The sequence below is a fragment of the Erythranthe guttata genome, chromosome 13 (genome assembly GCF_056151865.1).
Source record: "Erythranthe guttata isolate IM_541 chromosome 13, IM_541, whole genome shotgun sequence".
NCBI lineage: Eukaryota > Viridiplantae > Streptophyta > Magnoliopsida > Lamiales > Phrymaceae > Erythranthe > Erythranthe guttata.
Window position 1 is genome coordinate 3,651,650 of NC_142545.1, and position 19,477 is coordinate 3,671,126.

Below are 19,477 nucleotides of genomic sequence, written 5' to 3' on the forward strand. Positions count from 1 at the left end.
ATTACACTTTTCGTCTCCATACTTTACCACTTATTCGCTTTTCGTCCCTAAACAAGTTGGAGTGACATTATCCATTTCTAAATATGCAATTTTTCTGCTATTTTTGTCCCTCCATCAATTTGGCTGGCTAGTTTGGACGGAAAACAACATGTGCTTCACACATGATATGCAAGAGTCAACCCCCCTCTTCAACTTCAGATTCCATCTTAATTAGAATATAAGCCTTTCTTTTCCAAATCGCTTGTTTTTTTCCATATGACACATCTTTGAACTCGTAAATTGCCTCAATAATCCCCTAAACTCAATTGTTTTCCATCACACACATCTGATGCAATGCAATTTGTACTTTGAATGATGTGTTTCTTTGAATATATTTGAGTTTGTTGAATGAAATTTATAATATTTTAATTTACTCAACAAGAATTCTTTCTTTTGTCAAATATTGAGGATTTGGACCATTTACAATTCTGTTATCAATGTCTTCAACCAATTCTCAAAGAGTTCGTACCTAACTTTATCAATAGGGTAAAAGTCTAGGTTACGAGTACCATCTCCCATACTTCTTCTTATGAAGGACTTGAATTTAATCACAAAAAAGAAAAAAAAAATCAAAAATAATGTCTTCAACTCATTTAAACAACCAAAAAAAATGTCATGGTGTAAGGAATATCAATCCATATATTTTATTCAAACTTGTATTTGATTGATGCATCTTTAATCGTCTCTAATAATATTGAATAGAACAAAATATCAGATTAGAAAGAACTAAAAAAAATAGATGTAGCTTTATGTCTTATTTATTAACTAATTCTAAAGTGTGTTTACGCGCACATATTGCAAAAGGTTATTATATATATACTATATGTTTTGTGTTCAAATATGGAAATTTCATGCCAAGTCGAAATAAATGCTATGCAACCGACAACTATATCGTTCACAGTCAATTATTAGAATTTCCTCTTAAGTAGGTCGGAATGGGTCTCTTGCATGGTGGTGACTCGTTTGCAAAGTTGAAATGGGTTTTTTGGAAATGTGCATGGTCGCTCGTTCTCTCTAGCAAAGTTGAGAGATGAGTCATTTTGGGTGCCAATGCATGAGTAATTGAGTTAATATCAAGGTCGGTACTGGGGTGGGACAAGCAGGGCTGATGCCCAGGGCCCAATTTTCTAAGGGTCCTTTATATATATATATATATATTTATAAAAAAAATCTATTTATAATTTTTAAAACTTAGTTTAAAAAATATATAATTTTAAATCTATATTTATATCAAATTATTGCATATTTCTCTAACACTTACTTTAAAATAAATGTTGGGATATACATTAATATTTCCAATATTTTATTGATCATGTAGTTTACATTAATCAATATTTCTTATATTATGTCAGTAGACACAATATGTAAAAAATAAAAATAAATAATAATAACTTTGCTCAGAAACCCCATATTATTAAGGCTACAATTTATATGCTGGCCCCAGGCTTCCAAAATACGTCGGACCGGCCCTGGTTAATATATATGAGTTAGTTTCACGAAGCATATCAACAACAGCATGCACGTAAGTGGCCACATCGATTAATCATCCATGTCAATACCATATATTGAGATTTTCAAGTTCATGTCAGATTTAAGTCCAATGTAACAGCAAGAAGTAACGGCGGAATGGAAATGGCAAAAAAGTGGCATGTGTTAGGGACTGTTAACCTCAAAATTAAATGTCTGCAAAATAAATTACAAGACAAGAAAAAATAGGAACAAATAAATATATTTTAATCAAAATGAAATGGGTTGCAATCTTTGTTGATTCCTCTGATTCTTCTCCTAAATTTAATCCAAGGGCCGAAGCTTGTTCTTGAATTTAGAGCTTGATTCCTTCCTTGATTTGCGGAAGTAGATTTGAATATCTACAAATCGATTTGGGAATTTCTACGTCTTGTGTATATGGTGCCTTGATGAAGATGTAGAACTTCCGCGGTTGTTGTTCTTCGTCGTGGCAAGAGCTCGAGACTTGAGAGCTTTTGAGTGCTTGATGTACACCTTGCTTGAATAGGGATGGCAGCGGAGCGAGTACCCTCGAAAAAGTGCAATACCAGAACCATTACCATTTAATATAGCTCAAACCATGACCGTACCAAACCCTTTTAAAAAGTTGATGAAAATACCACAACCATTACCACGAATATCCGGATATCCACGGGTACTCATTTACCATTTAAATTACGGTAAAAAATAACTTTAGATCCGATAACGTTTAAGTAACTCTCAGAAAAGAGGAAGAAAAAAAGAAAAGAAAAAAAAGTAAATTATACAAATATACCCTCCCTAAATTATTTAATACTATATTTAAAATTTTGCTATTTCTTTATTCATATTGTTGAAATAATATATATATATATATATATATATATATATATATATATATATATATATATATATATATATATATATATATATATATATATATATATATATATATTAAATGGTCGGGTACCCATGACCGCAAAGGTAAAACCAGAACCATACCAAAACCATGAAGGTTTTCTTTTCTTTTACCAAAACCATTACCAAACCCTAATGGTTTCGGTAACGGGTTTTAAACGGAGCGGATACCCGCGGATAGCTAGCGGTTCGGGTTTTTTTGCCATCCCTATGCTTGATGCTTGTGTCCTTGTGTATGTGCGCATGTGGTGTTTGATAACTCCTTTTATAGGCTCGATTAAGGGTTTCTTGACTTGAAACTCGGACCTGTGAACCTGAACACTTGCAACTTATTTAATGTGTGTTATATTTTGTGAGCCCAAATAGCTAATCCAAGAATAAAAATTTAGTACTCATTCTGGGTAATCCCATGTGATATATTTGCGAAGCCTAAATTTAGTATGGACTTCAATATAAAGCCCAAATTTATGATCTCTTGTTGTAACAGATTGGATGAAATGCAAAGGGATCTTCAGACTCTTCTCATAGACTATTAGCGTATATATTATATATATATTACGTACATTATATTATTATTCCTATTTATTCTAGTTACCTTGTATAATAGGTTACCTTGTGTAGTTAGGATTAGGGTTTCCTACATATCACTATATATATGATTAATATACGTGAGAGATAAATCATTCTCTCTTTTCTCCAAATATATTTCTCCTATATGGTATCAGACACTAGGTTAACCTAGCCGTCACCATCTTTCTCCCCCTCTCGGCCGTCTCTTCTCTTCTCCATGGCCGACGATACTTCTTCTTCTTCTTCTTCTTCCTCCACCGCCTCTCTCAATCCTTTCCACCTCGCCCATGCCGTCTCCAATATCAAATCTCTAATTCCCGTTATCCTCGATCTAAAAAATCCCAACTATCAAAAGTGGAGCCATTATTTTACAATTACTGTCGGTCGTCTCTGCCTCTCAGATCTTCTCCATGGCAAACCCCGACCAGATTCAATCTCCGCCGATGAATGGCAACGCGCCGACTATCTCCTCCAATCTTGGATCTACGGCACCATCTCCGATGATTTGTCCAGCATGGTTCTCTCCAAAACCTCTACCGCCAGTGATCTATGGACGGCTATCTCCTCTCTCTTCACCGATAATAAGGATTATCGAGCCATTCAACTTGAAGAAAAATTCAAGTCCCTCAAGAAAGGCACTCTCTCCATTCACGACTATTGCCAAATAATCAAGACCACGGCGGACAGCTTGGCCGATGTCGGAAATCCAATCTCCGACAAACAACTCGTTCTACAAACCCTACACGGCCTTCCGAAAAATTACGGGACCGTCGCCAATCTCATCTCCTTTCAAAATCCCCTTCCTACCTTTCTACAGACTCGTTCGCTCCTTCAGATGGAAGAAACAAGAATTTCTGAACCGGAGCAGACCGCTGCTGTTTTCTACGCCTCCAACGCGAACTGTCCATCCAACAGTTGCAACAGTTGCTGCAACAGTTCCCGCGGAGGTAGTTCTTCGCGCTATCAGCGCAGGGGTGGCCGATCCAACCGTCGCGGAGGTCGCAGCACTAACCGTCACCCCATGCAGCACTACGGCTATCATAGTGCTCATGGCGCATCTCAACTTTGGCGCGCACCTTACCGACAACAGTCAATTCTAGGATCCGCTCAAAATACATCGGGCGACCCAGCGGCCCAAGCCTACTTTACTGGACCACCTGAACCCTACACCGGTCACTCGGCTCCTACTCAGGTTCATCCGCAGCAGCAACCGTGCCACAGCTCTAGCAGTTCCATCAACAGTTGCAACAGTTCCTGCAACAGTGCCAACGTGGTGGATCTCGCAAACCGTTTGAATACGGTGACACTTCAGCAGCCTACCGAGGCACAGTGGTTCATGGACAGCGGGGCGACCTCTCATATGGCACCACACTCAGGTAATTTCAATTTTGTTTTTAATCCTGGCAGTAAATTCCCCAAACATGTTGTCGTCGGTAATGGTTCCACCCTCCCCATAACCCACATAGGCCACACCATTCTTCCCACCACTCCTTTCCGCCTCACAAATGTCTATGTCACACCCAATATCGTCAAACACCTTATATCTGTTCGAAAGTTCACCCGCGATAACTCATGTTCGGTTGAATTTGATCCGTTTGGTTTTTCTGTAAAAGATCTTCGGAGTCGAGTCGAAATTTTCAGGTGCAATAGCTCCGGTGACCTATATCCTTTTAACGTCCCTCCCCCCACCTCACCTCCCGCTGCTTTCCTCACTGTCACAACACCTTCATCTCGTACTCTTTGGCATCGGCGTCTAGGTCACCCCGGCAAACACGTCATGTCTCGTTTATTTTCTAGCACTTTTCCTTCCCATAATAAAGACGCTAGGGAGTCTCTTTGTAATGCCTGTCAATTAGGCAAGCATTTTCGTCTACCATTTTTTTCCCAAAAATCTACTACGGTTGCTCCTTTTCAAATTATTCATGCTGATTTATGGACTTCTCCTGTTTCTAGCCTTACGGGTTTCAAATATTATCTTGTGTTAGTTGATGATTTTACCCATTATTTATGGACTTTTCCCCTTCGCAATAAATCTGATGTTTTTCCAACCTTTGTCAATTTTCATACACTTCTCAAAACTCAATTCCAACATCCCCTGAAAGCCTTACAAAGTGATAATGGTCGTGAATTCAAAAATGCTGATTTTCAAAACTACTTCACTAAACACGGCATACTAAATCGTTTTTCGTGTCCCCACACCTCCCCTCAAAACGGACACGCAGAACGAATGATCCGCACTATAACTAACATGATTCGATCCCTCATCTTTCAAGCCCATCTTCCTCCTACTTATTGGGTCGAAGCCCTTCATATGGCCACACACCTACTCAATATCTTACCTACCAAAACCACACAAAACCGGACTCCTCACGAAGCTCTTTACCTCATCAAACCCACATACTCTCATCTTCGAGTATTCGGCTGTCTCTGTTATCCCAACCTCACCGCCACCACACCACATAAACTCGCCCCCCGTTCTACCCCTTGTGTCTATCTCGGTCACCCTTCATCTCACAAAGGCTATCGTTGTCTTGATAGATCCACTGGCCGAATCATAATTTCTCGTCATGTTACCTTCGACGAAACCAACTTTCCTTTTGCTGAGTCCACTCCCCCCAAAAACACACTTCCTCCTTCTGCCTTGGACGAAAACACACCCTCCCTGTTCCTTCTCCCTCAGACTTCGGCTAACTGTTGCAACAGTTCATCCAACTGTTCCAACAGTGAACCACCATCTTCCAACAGTTCGTCCAACAATCCTATAACACAGCCACCACCTGTTTCTCCTGCAGCACCACCTCTTGACCACGGCCAGCTCACATCTCCTTCTCCTACACCCACACCTCCCCCACCTCCCCCTGCTCACCCTATGGTGACTCGCAGTAAAGTGGGCATCCACAAACCCAAAGTCCCTTTCTCTTTCGTTGCGTCCTCTATCTCTTCCATTCCCACCAACTATCGCCAAGCTCTCCTTGACCAAAATTGGCGAAACGCCATGATTGAGGAATATACTGCTTTAATTAAAAACAATACTTGGAATGTTGTGCCCCGCCCCCCGTTCACTAATGTTATTTCTGGTAAGTGGATATACAAACAGAAACTCAAGTCTGATAGCTCCCTTGAGCGATACAAAGCACGGTGGGTCGTTCGTGGGTTTAACCAGCAGGCTGGCATCGATTTTGACGAGACTTTTAGCCCAGTTGTCAAACCAGCCACTGTTCGAACAGTTCTCAGTATTGCTCTCTCGCGATCATGGCCAATCCACCAGCTTGATGTGAAAAATGCCTTCTTACATGGCAATCTCTCTGAAACTGTCTACTGCGAGCAACCTCCCGGATTCGTCGATCCATCTCGACCCACTCACGTGTGTCGTCTCAACAAAGCACTCTACGGTCTAAAGCAGGCACCACGTGCTTGGTACAAGCGTTTTGCATCTTACATTACTACCATGGGGTTCAGAGAATGCAAGTCCGACTCTTCACTCTTTGTGTACTGTCGTAACAGTTCACGCGACTGTCGCAACAGTTCATGCGCCTACCTTCTGCTGTATGTCGATGACATTGTACTTACGGCCTCCACACCTGAATTGCTCCGCTCTATCATCGCTGCCCTAAATCAAGAGTTCGCAATGAAGGATCTTGGTGATCTTCACTACTTTCTCGGCATCTCAGTTACTCGCTCGTCGAATGGGCTATTCCTCTCTCAACGCAAGTACGCCGACGAGATACTAGAGCGTGCACACATGGCTTCCTGCAATCCTTGTCTTACGCCGGCTGACACAAAGAGCAAATTGTCTTCGACCACTGGACCCCCCGTTGCTGATCCTACTCTTTATCGCAGCCTTGCCGGTGCACTGCAATACCTCACGTTTACGCGTCCTGACATCTGCTATGCTGTGCAACAAATATGTCTATTCATGCATGATCCGAGGGAACCTCATATGGCTGCTCTCAAGCGTATCCTTCGCTACATTCGTGGCACTCTCGATCACGGCCTTCAACTCTCCCCCAATCCGGACCTCTCCCTTATCGCTTACTCCGACGCCGATTGGGGTGGATGCCCTGACACTCGTCGTTCGACATCGGGCTATTGTGTTTTCCTCGGCAACAACCTCATCTCTTGGTCCTCCAAACGACAGGTCACCACTTCTCGATCGAGTGCGGAGGCCGAATATCGAGCTGTCGCAAATGCCGTCGCCGAAACAACTTGGTTACGCAACCTACTTTCTGAGTTGCTCTGCCCACTTTCGAAAGCCACTATTGTATACTGTGACAACGTCAGTGCCGTCTACCTATCCAGCAATCCTATTCAACACTCTCGTACGAAACATGTGGAGATCGATATCCACTTTGTCCGAGACAAAGTTGCTTTGGGACACGTTCGAGTTCTTCACGTCCCATCCGCCTACCAGTTCGCCGATATCTTCACGAAAGGACTCCCTACTCAACTGTTCCAACAATTTGTCTCCAGTCTCCACGTCCTCTCCTTTCCCGTTTCGACTGCGGGGGTGTATTAGCGTATATATTATATATATATTACGTACATTATATTATTATTCCTATTTATTCTAGTTACCTTGTATAATAGGTTACCTTGTGTAGTTAGGATTAGGGTTTCCTACATATCACTATATATATGATTAATATACGTGAGAGATAAATCATTCTCTCTTTTCTCCAAATATATTTCTCCTATATAGACTTAATGAAAATTTGATCGTGTCACTCTCAACTTCTGTTGCGTGGAAATCTACGGAGCTACGAATATATTAGCTAAATTTGGTTCTTCTATGTATATGAACACGTCCATTTGTTTTGACTCTTGTCTATTTTTTCCTTTCTAAAGTTGTGACGAGTGATCTCGTTTGGTTACATGAACGTTGTAGCCAGTGGCGGAGGTGTAATGACGCACCCCCTTGATTTTAACTTTTTTGAAATATATGTTCTATATGTGTTTATAGGGGATTTTGGTATTTCAAAAGGTGCAGAGGGTAAATAACAGGGCCAAATGCACTTCACCCCCTAAATTGTTTTGATTTTTTCACTTTTCCCTCTATTAATTCAAAAAAGAGATTCCCCTCTTCAAATTTTGTTCCTATTGTAGTTTGCCCCAAATTATAGTTTCAAGCTTATTTTTCACCGGAATTGCAATGAATCCAGTCAATTGAGCATTTGCATAATTCTATGGACAGATCACCATGATAACGACTAACTGAAGAAAAAAATGAAGATCAAAGCAATTTTGGGACCAAAGTAGGCACAGTTCCTTTTGGGGAAAAAAAGTTCATAATCTATTTTATTTTGTCTAAAATTATTGAAATGGATTGTATTTTTAGTGAATTAGAAAATATAAGGATCATGTAGCATGGGGCACAGGAACGCGGACACGGGGAAACAGAGAAACATACACGGGAAACTCCGTTTTCCAAAAAGTTGGATACGGGAACGTGGGAAACGCGTAAAGAATAAAAATATAGGGGTGCATTCATAATTTCTAAATATATTATAATGTTTAATATCATTCTACAAATTACATTCGGGGCATATAAATTTATTTTAGTATGTAATTAACATTTACAAAATTTATTGAAACACCACTATAAGTGAAAATGAGACATAATATTTAAGATTTTGTATGGATATGCAATTTGGAGTTTTTATTTAAAATGAAATTTCCGATATTTTGACAACATTTTGATGGTCCTCTTCATAATAAAAAAAAAATATATATATATATATATATATATATATATATATATATATATATATATATATATATATATATATATATATATATATATATATATATATATATATATTATGTAATTTTGTCTTACATATATGTAGTGTAACTACCAAAAAAAAATATACTATTGAGTTTTTGTGCTTAAGAGGGTGTTTGGCTAAGCTTATTTTAAACAGCTGATAAGCTCTTACGTCTGATAAGATGTTTTTAGAGCTGATAAGCTGTTACATCTTATTTTTTGGATTAATTTTTAGAGTGTTTGGATAATAAGCTTATTTCCTATTTTTACTCATTATAAGATCTTAAATAAAAAGGTGGGGTAGAGGTACTTATTTAAAAAGATCTTATTTCGTCTCCAACAGCTTATTTTTTAAAAAATTAAGATCTTTTTTTAAAAATTTACCAAACACTTTGGAAGAGCTTATAAGCTCTAAAACATCTTATAAGCTCTTTTTAACATCTTATAAGCTTAGCCAAACACCCTCTAAGAGGGTGTTTGGCTAAGCTTATTTTAAACAGCTGATAAGCTCTTACATCTGATAAGATGTTTTTAGAGCTGATAAGTTGTTACGTCTTATTTTTAGGATTAATTTTTATAGTGTTTGGATAATGAGCTTATTTCCTATTTTTACTCATTATAAGATCTTAAATAAAAAGGTGGGGTAGAGGTACTTATTTAAAAAGATCTTATTTGGTCTCCCACAGCTTATTTTTAAAAAAATTAAGATCTTTTTTTAAAAATTTACCAAACACTTTAGAAGAGCTTATAAGCTCTAAAACATCTTATAAGCTCCTTTTAACATCTTATAAGCTTAGCCAAACACCCTCTAAATCCCTAACCAAACATCTTTATTATTCTAGGTTTATGGGCTATATCTCTTTCACCAATAAACACATCCCTTTAATATTTATTATAAATAAAGGAAAAATTCATGTATATGACAAAATTACCCCCAATCCTTTACACCAAATTCTTAATTGTAACACACAATTTAATCAATTTTTATCACAAAAATTTAATTTTGACTTTTTTTTGCAAAATATATTTTTTTGTCGCCGGATTTCGGCGTCAACTTTTTTTTTTTTTTACGCCGCCACAAATTTTTTTTTGTGTGTGCTGTCATTAACGGTAATTATACCGTCACTGACAGTAAATTAATGTAATTATACTATCACTGACAGTAGATTAACGTAATTGTACTGCCGTTGACAATACATTTATGTAATTGTACTGCCCTTGACAGTACATTTAGAGTCAATGACAATATTATTATTTTTTTTTTGTTATTTTTTTTTTAATTTTGTTTGATTTGTTGACAAATCAACGTAATTATATTATTGTCGTTGACAGTAAAATAACCGTAAACACAATAATATTACTGTCAACCACATCAATATTAGTATTTTTTTGAATTTTTTTTGTTTTGTTTGAGTTATTCACGGAGTAACGTAATAAATAATAATATTATTGTCTATTATTGTAATATTACTGTAAACACAATAATATTACTGTGGTTGACGGTAATATTACTGTTGTTATAGTAATATTACTATTACTCATAGTAATATTATTTCTTTTGGCTTTTTATTATGTTTGCATTTGTTGAACGGTCAACATATTAATGATAATGAGTTGTTGTGTTAATATTATTGTGCTAGAGATTAATATAGCAATATTACTGTGTTAAACTGTAGTATAGCTAATTTTACTGTGTCTAACAGTAATATAATTAATATTACTGTCAATCACAACAATATTGTTGTTTAAATGAGCGAAAAAAAGATGTTAAAGAAAAAGAAAAAAAAATTGAAAAAGTCAACGTCGGAAACCGGTGGCGGAAAAATCAGGAAGAAAAAAAAGAAAAAGTCAAGGCCGGAAACCGGCGGAAAAATTAGGAAGGAAAAAAAAAAAGTTAACGCCGGTGACGGACGAAATTATCCATAAAAATGTGTTTTGGGTCAAAATTGAATAATTTGTGAAATTTGGGGTCAAATTGAGGTTAGATTAAATTAAATGATGAAATTGGAGCATATTAAAGTATGATGGGCTATTTTAGTCTCTTACAAACCTCTGGACCATGTGTGGACTTTTTTGTATAATAGTTTATTGTTTGGATCTCTTTATGGATAAGTACCCATTGATGGACTTATTTGTAAAGCGCTCATTTATTGTAAGCGCAAATTACATTCACCCCTTGAGGTATGGTTAAATTACGAAAAAGCCCTTTGTTTGGGTAATTACAACCACCCCATCCTTTAAAAAAATTTATATAAAATTTATTTAATTTGTTTTTTTAGCGAACCAAATTGTATATTCAATTCGGTGAACGGTATGAAATGTTGGCGTACCGAAATTTCGGTTCGGTTTTACCGATTTAACATCCCTAAATTTACTTTTGGAGGTTTTTTTTTTTGTAAGATAATACATAATTAAGGGAAGTGACTCTAATTAGGGGTGGCAATTTCGCAACTTGGACCGGATCCGATATGGATCCATGTGGATTGGATACAAATGGAACCGGATTCAAAATCAACCTCTATGAATGGATTTAATGTGGATCGAATTTAGAGTTTTAGACCAATCCGGATTGGATACACATGGATTCATGTTATGTTTAATTCAACTTATGAGGTTGAATATCTCAACTTTTACGGTTTAATATCTCAATTTATGTAGTTTAATATCTCAACTTTCACACTACACATAATATTCACACACTTTTCACACACACACATTTCACATACACACACACATTTCACACACACGCACACACTTTTTTTTACACACACACACTCACATACACATACACACTTTTTACACACAGACACACTCACATACACATACACACTCTTGTACACACACACACACGTACATACACTCACATACACATACACATTTTTTACACACAAACACACACACTCACATACACATTCACACGTTGTACACACACACACACACACTTTTGTACACACACACTCACATGCACATACACACTTTTCGCACGCACACACACTTTTCACACACATTCCAAGACATTTTTCACACACACACACACACACATTAGGGCTAAAAATGTTTGATCTATTAAATTTCCAATTAAAATAATATTTGATTTTTTTTTTTTGAGAAAATTATTTTAGTATTTAATTTGGTTTTGGTTGGATCCAATATGACCCACTCCATTTTTAGTTGAACTTTCAATGAATCTAAAGTGAATCCACATGGATCCAGTTTAAAAAACAAATCAACTCGATCCGATCTAATTTGTTTCAACTAGATTTAATCTAAACTGAATCCATATGGACCGGACCGGATCTAATCGGATCCATGGAACCGGATCCAAATTGCCACTCATAACTATAATTACCCAAATAGAAGGAAGTTTCGTAATTTGACCATAATTCAGTAATTCTGTAATTTGCCCTAGATTAGAAATACAGTATGAATTGGACATTATCACATAACAAGAAAAGTCGAACAACCCCACACCTCGGAAATACACACACTTAACATAACAACCTTCCCCACCCCTTTCAACTTCCTTTTTTAGTTTTTTTTTTTCTTTTTTGTTCTTTCCCCACAAATTCACATTTCTTTTGCCCCCCGCCCCACACCCCCACCCCCCACCCCCCATTCCACCTTTAACAAATTTCCAAATACCCCCAAAAAACCCCACACATGATTTTCCCTCTCAAGCACAAAACACACACACACACACAAACACACACTAAAAGTACATCCAATTATTTCTCTTCTTAATTAAATCTCCGATTATCACTCTCACTCCTCACAGTCAAAACAGCTACAAAGCAGCCATGCATTTGAAAATCTCAGCTCCATTAATTCTACTTCTTCTCTCCTTCAATTACCTCTCTCTCTCTCTAAACCAAGAGGCCCACCACCTACTCACCGCGAAGCTCTCTCTCTCCGACCCCGCCGGTTCTCTCTCCACCTGGTCCGACGGCGGCGCCGCCGGCGCCACCCCGTGCGGATGGAGCGGAATCACCTGCGACAACCGCAGCTCCGTCGTGTCGGTCGTTCTCTCCGGCGCTTCTCTCTCCGGTCCTTTCCCAATTTCTCTGTGCCGCCTGCGTTCTCTCTCTACGCTTTCTCTCTCTACAAATTCCATCAACTCCTCGCTCCCTCTCGAGATTTCCACGTGCCGCAACCTCGTTCGTCTTGACCTGTCTCAGAATTTGCTTGTGGGCCCCATCCCCGAAACCCTCGCCGACCTCCATTTTCTCAGGTAACTCACGAATTACAGCTGTGATTTCTGCTGGAATATATAATTGTAAGTTTAATTTTTTAGCTGTCATTTGAATTAATTCCCCAGAAGGGGAACAAAAATTATTTAAATTAAATTCCCCTGTTTTTCTTCTTTAGGCTTTGGAAATTAGCGAAATTGAGAAAAAAAAAATTAATCAATTCTTTTTTTTTTTTTTCTTTTTTTGAACAAATGAATTCGTTTTTTGATTAAATCAAAATGGTCAGTTTACTTGATGTTACACTTGATTATTTACACTGAGTGAATTCGAACAATACTCTACACATAATTACACACCCATGTGTACGTGTGCTTAGTGGTTAGTTATTTAATTAAATTTACTGTTTATTTTAAATTATGCACTAGACATAAATAAAGATATAAATAAATAGGTGTAGCATCTAACTTATCAGTTTTGATGTGGGGTTTGATGCTATTATTATGATGTTTTTGATTATGAAGAAAGTGAATTATTAAGTGCCATTAATGGTGGACCAATATTTTCTGTCATCATTTATGAGGATTATCCTTCTTTATTTCAATTAAATATATATAAATGCATGACACTTTAATATTCCAAATTCTTCAAATTTTTAACCATATAAGATAATTTGTCGGCAATTTTTTTTTATTTTTTTTTATATATTTTAATATATTTCATAAATATCTAGGTACGTTCAACTGCATGAAATTTATTTATTTATTTATTTTGTTTTTTGAAATTTGAAATGCTCGGGATTAACTAAATTACAATCTTTGCAGGTACGTTGATTTAGATGGCAACAATTTTTCAGGCGAAATTCCGGCGACTTTCGGGCAATTCCGGCGACTGGAAACTCTTATACTCATGGAGAACCTGCTAAACGGCACCGTTTCAGCCGCTCTAGGCAACATAACAAGTCTGAAAATTCTAAGGTTGGCGTACAACCCGTTCACACCCGGTCCCCTCCCCCCCGAACTCGGTGGCCTAGTTAACTTGGAAGAATTTTTCCTCAGCAATTGCCACCTCGCGGGCCCCATTCCCGAAAGTTTTGGCGGACTGAGTCAACTCAGGATTTTCGACGTGAGTGGAAATAAACTGGTCGGACCAATACCTCCTCAGATTTTTCAGCTCAAAACCATTGTTCAAATGGAGCTTTACGAGAATTTGTTTAATGGTACTTTGCCTGCACATGGATGGTCTAATTTGACGAAATTGAGAAGATTCGATGCATCCTCGAATAATTTGACCGGGAATATTCCGAACGAGTTGTGCGAATTGCCGTTGGAATCCCTCAACTTATTTGAAAACCAACTCGAGGGTTTGATACCGGAGAGCATTGCCAAGTCACCGAATTTAAACGAGCTCAAATTGTATCAAAATCAAATAACGGGATCTTTGCCTAGAGAGCTCGGCAAGAACTCGCGCCTGCAAATCGTGGACGTGTCCTACAATAATCTCTCTGGCGAAATTCCCGAGTTTATATGCCGGAACAGAGCCCTCGAGCAGTTTCTCTTGATAGATAATGCGTTTTCGGGGAATATTCCGGCGGATCTCGGAAAATGCGAGACTTTGAGAAGGGTGAGGATTGGTGGCAATAAGCTCTACGGCGAAATTCCGGCGGAGTTTTGGGGGTTGCCGCACGTTTACTTGCTCGAGCTCTACGGAAATTCGTTTTCCGGAAATATCTCGAATTTAATTTACAGTGCGAAAAATCTATCCACGCTCAGAATCTCGAACAACGAGCTATCGGGGAATATTCCGAACGAGGTTGGATTATTGGAAAACCTAATCGAATTCTCCGCGCATGATAATCGGCTTAGTGGAGAGATTCCTAGCACCATTGTGAATTTGGCTCAACTTGGGAAGCTCGATCTTAACAACAATGATCTAAGTGGTGGTATTCCAATGGGAATTCAATCTATGAAACAATTGAATGAGCTTAATTTGGCTAACAATCGATTATCGGGTTATATTTCCGATGAAATTGGGAACTTGCCCGATCTTAACTACCTCGATCTTTCTATTAACAACTTCTCGGGGAGCATTCCGTTGTCGTTGCAGAATTTGAGGCTCAATAAACTAAATTTGTCGAGCAATAGTCTTACGGGTGATATACCTCCGTTTTTCGCAAACGGGGTTTATAAAGATAGCTTTCTTGAAAATCCAGGATTATGCATTGATGCCGTTTTTTGCAGTCCCAAAACGGAAAACGGGAGTGGAATCTTTTCTTGGGTGATGTGGTCTACTTTCGTAATAGTGGGATTCGCTTTTCTTGGTGGGGTTGTTTGGTTCTTGTTCAAGTACAAGAATCTAAAGAAAACGGAGAAAGGAGGAGTGGCGATAATCACAAAGTGGACGTCGTTTCACAAATTGAACTTCGACGAGTTGAAAATTAACGATTGCCTCAAAGAGAGTGATGTCATAGGAAGAGGAGCGTCCGGTGAAGTGTATAAAGTTGTTTTGGAAAACGGGGAGACGGTTGCCGTGAAAAAATTGCACGAAAGACCGAATATGGATGAATTCGATGTTGAAGTTAATACTTTGGGGAAAATTAGGCATAAGAATATCGTGCGTTTGTGGTGCTGTTGTAGCTCGGGTAATTGCAAGCTTTTGGTGTACGAGTACATGTGTAATGGGAGCTTAGGCGATTTGCTTCACGGTAATAATAATAATAATAAGGGTAAATTGTTGGATTGGGAGACGAGGTTTAGGGTTGCTTTGGATGCTGCCGAGGGTTTGTCGTACTTGCATCATGATTCTGTACCTCCTATTGTGCATAGGGATGTGAAATCGAATAATATATTGCTGGATCAAGATTTTCGAGCTAAGATTTCGGATTTTGGTGTTGCTAAAGTTGTTAGAGCGGCCCGAAACGGAGTTGAATCCATGTCGGTTATTGCTGGTTCGTGTGGCTACATTGCACCAGGTACTTGCTCGTTTTCCCGTGTTTTTTCATCACGAGTAAATCAAAATTTCTATTGGATTTTTTTTTCTTTTAGTTACAAAATTGTACATAGATTCAACAAGCTAACAATTCGTCGATTTTCTTTATATCCCATTGCAGAATATGCATACACGCTTCAGGTGAACGAAAAGAGCGACACATACAGCTTTGGAGTAGTCTTATTTGAGCTTGTGACCGGAAAACGAGCGATCGATCAAGAATTAGGGGAGAAAGATTTGACAACTTGGGTCCGGACAACCTTGGACCAGAAAGGGATAAAATACGTGATCGATCACAACATAGATTCGAGATTCGAACAACACGTCTCCAAGGTTATCAATGTTGGGCTTCTCTGCACAAGTACACTACCAATTAACCGCCCTTCGATGCGAAGAGTGGTTCATATGCTGCAAGAACTGGGGGCCACTATGCCTAGCGATCAAGAAAAGGATGCTAAAGTTTTGCACTCGTTTTGACGAGTTCGATACTAAGTTAGCTCTATGATCAAGAATCGTAGATTTTATTCGAATTCACAAAGTTAAAGCAACTCAATTTAAATTAGAATCATTAAAAATGACAAAATAAATATTAAATAGAATTATTAAATAAATATTCCTAATCATCAAAATTAGGGATAATGCTATATGCTACGGAATTGCACGTAGGGCAAAGTTCGTTGCCCTTCAACAACCACAGAGCAAAGCAATGGGAATGAAACGCATGACGGCACAAACTTGCCCTCGATATTTGCGACCCGATGTTCGGGCCCTTCAAACAAATATCGCAAACCCTCATCATTGCCAATCCCGAATCAATATCTACAACCCTAATCTTCCTTAGAAGCATCAAAAAATGTACAAGATGTGGAGGAGTACCGGGCCATTTTGTGAACGTAGCGTACGAACACGGGATATTGAAAAATGGAACCAAGTTTTCTGCTCTGAGGGCCCGGTCAAAGGCTCCCCTAACGGGCTCGCCTTCTTGCTGAACTGTGATGACCTTAAGGTCAACAAATATAGGCACTACGCGGCGAGGGCTGGGATCAGCCGCATTGGCGGCGGCCCGTCTGGCGAAATCTAGCGCCTCGATCTCGAACCTTCGTTGTTCGACACCAGACATCCAATACTCGTGGAGACGTACGCTCAACGAACTTTGCATGAGTACAATAGTATTAACGGTGTCACTGCTTCTGTTGTCTTGGACCACGCCATCGAATACCTCCGAGTCGATGATCACATCTTCACCGTCGATTGGCCTTGTGATGAAGGTGGCTCTGATCTCGAAGATTAGGGTTGTGAATTTGCGCATCGGTCTGTGTTTGTACTTTGAAACTAGTTCTTCCTTGATCGAGAAATTGTATTCGTATTCGTAGCCCGCGGCTCTAGGTACGGAGTTCATCTGGAAAAAAAAATCAATACCAATTCATCAAAAGATAAACAACCAATCAAATCGTACTAGGATTATCAAATATTTATGATCTCAAATATCAGACAAACAATCAGTTAACATGACCCATAAACAATTCATTCGATAAACATTCTTGGAAGGAAAAAATAAAATAAAATAATAACATACCTCAACAGCCAAGACGAAGGGAAAACGGCAAAAGGAAATCAATAACAACGATTTGTCTGATAAGTTAAAGAGGAGTTTTTTTTTTTTTTTTTTAATAAGTTAACGAGGAGTTGAGCATACCCATACTTATATATATTGGTCGAAAATCCTAGTAAAAATAAAGAGATTGAGTTGTATTATAACTCACTCCCTATTTATTTTATTTTTGTCAAATCACTTCCTACTTTTCTTTTCCTACGTCTTTAAATTAAAGGGTTGTTTATAAATAAGTCAATCAATGGGTACTTATTCACAAAGAGATCCACACAATAAATATTTTTACAAAAAAATTCAAACATGGTTCAAATTTTTGTAACAAACTAAATAGCCCATCATACTTTAATATACTCCAATTTCATCATTTACTTTAACTAACCTCAATTTGACCCTAAATTTCACAAATTATTCAATTTTGACCAAAAACACATTTTTATGGACAATTTCGTCCGTCACCGCTGTTGATCTTTTTTTTTTTTTTTTTTTTCTTCCTGATTTTTTCTCCACCGGTTTCCGTCATTGACCGGCGGTCAACGCCGGTCTCCGGCGTTGACTTTTTCGATTTTTTTTTCTTTCTTTCTTTCTATAACATCTTTAGTGTGATTCCTAATACAAGAGTTAAAATAGGGACAAGCATCCATATGATGCTATAGACTTCTTTTAAGAATTCTAATCTGGAAAAAGAATTGATAGTTTGCATTTCATTTGTATGAATTATCATTTCAACGATCAATTTCTCCCATAATAATATCTATGCTACCTAGTATCGTCATAATATCAGTCAATTTCATTCTTTTAACTAACTGCGGAAGAATTTGCAAGTTGATAAAACCCGGCGGTCGAATTTTCTATCTCCAAGGAAAAACACTCTGATCGCCTATCAGAAAAATTCCCAATTCTCCTTTTGGTGCTTCAACTCTTACATAAAGTTCTTGCTTGGACAATTCAAAACTTGGAGAAGATTTTTTATTAATAAATCGATATTCAAAATCATTCCACCATCCAATTTCAAAAAAAAATCTCATTTGTGTCGACATTTCCATTTTTGGAATGGAATAGTATCAAGATCAAACCTTATTCCATGGTATTTGCATGAGGTTCCTCTTTAAGAAAGTCCCCGAGAGGGCTTAGTTGATCCATGATTTATGTTTCATCTTTCGTTTTCTTTTCATTTGTTTCGAGAAATCTATTGATCAATTCCGATTCTTTCTTTTTCTCTTGATTCTTTTCCGATCGAGATGTATAGATCATGTTCATGGATTAACGAAAATGTGCATGATTGACAGTGATATTAACTATATTTCTGTTCGAGTGAATACACGCGAGTAATCTTCTCATGTGAATTCACGCGAAGAAGTGACTATTTTTTTTTTAATTATTTTGACGTTTAACATTTTGTTAACTATATTTGTCAGAAAACGAAAAGAAATATACATAAATGTTGATGGAGATACATAAACATTTCATTTACATGATTACAGTCAATATTTTATTATTTCGACTGCGTTTGATAGTAACGATGCACTAGTTCAGTGGACATTAAGCACGACCTTTAGTCATAGTCATGAAATACGTTTTTCTTTCCACGAAGGCACACAATAATTGATTTAAAGGACATACAAAAGACGTAAAAAGAATATGGATATCGAAACAAATCAAACGTATGGTATAATAAAGGTGCGTGCTAAATCCCACACTAAAATTTACTAAGTCCCGCACATAAATTAAAAAAAATATCTCTACTCATATTCTTTCTAACTTCTCTCTAAGATAATTTTATCAAAGCCACCCAAAATTCATTAATTTTTTACGTGAATAATCATAAAAATGTGTTCAATTTTATTTAATTTCATTAAGCCTTTTTAATTATTCAAATTCATATCAATTCTATTTTTTTTTCTCAAATTCCAGCTTTAT

The 19,477-nt window shown here is 37.6% G+C and overlaps 1 protein-coding gene across 1 annotated transcript; it reads left to right on the top strand.

Moving 5' to 3' along the window:
* Positions 1–12,339: 12,339 nt before the first annotated feature.
* On the top strand, positions 12,340–16,559 carry LOC105952608 (uncharacterized). The gene is made up of 3 exons (XM_012976176.2): positions 12,340–13,004; positions 13,785–15,931; positions 16,070–16,559. Exons 1-3 carry the CDS (start codon positions 12,574–12,576, stop codon positions 16,423–16,425), a joined length of 2,934 nt encoding a protein of 977 aa, XP_012831630.2. The 5' UTR covers positions 12,340–12,573; the 3' UTR covers positions 16,426–16,559.
* The last annotated feature ends 2,918 nt before the right edge of the window (positions 16,560–19,477 follow it).

Bases quoted from the DNA above. Each gene is read 5' to 3' on its own strand.
- LOC105952608 (XM_012976176.2), top strand. From the start codon at position 12,574: ATGCATTTGAAAATCTCAGCTCCATTAATTCTACTTCTTCTCTCCTTC. The intron at 13,005-13,784 runs GTAACTCACGAA...CAATCTTTGCAG, and splicing joins GCCGACCTCCATTTTCTCAG to GTACGTTGATTTAGATGGCA. The intron at 15,932-16,069 runs GTACTTGCTCGT...ATCCCATTGCAG, and splicing joins GTGTGGCTACATTGCACCAG to AATATGCATACACGCTTCAG.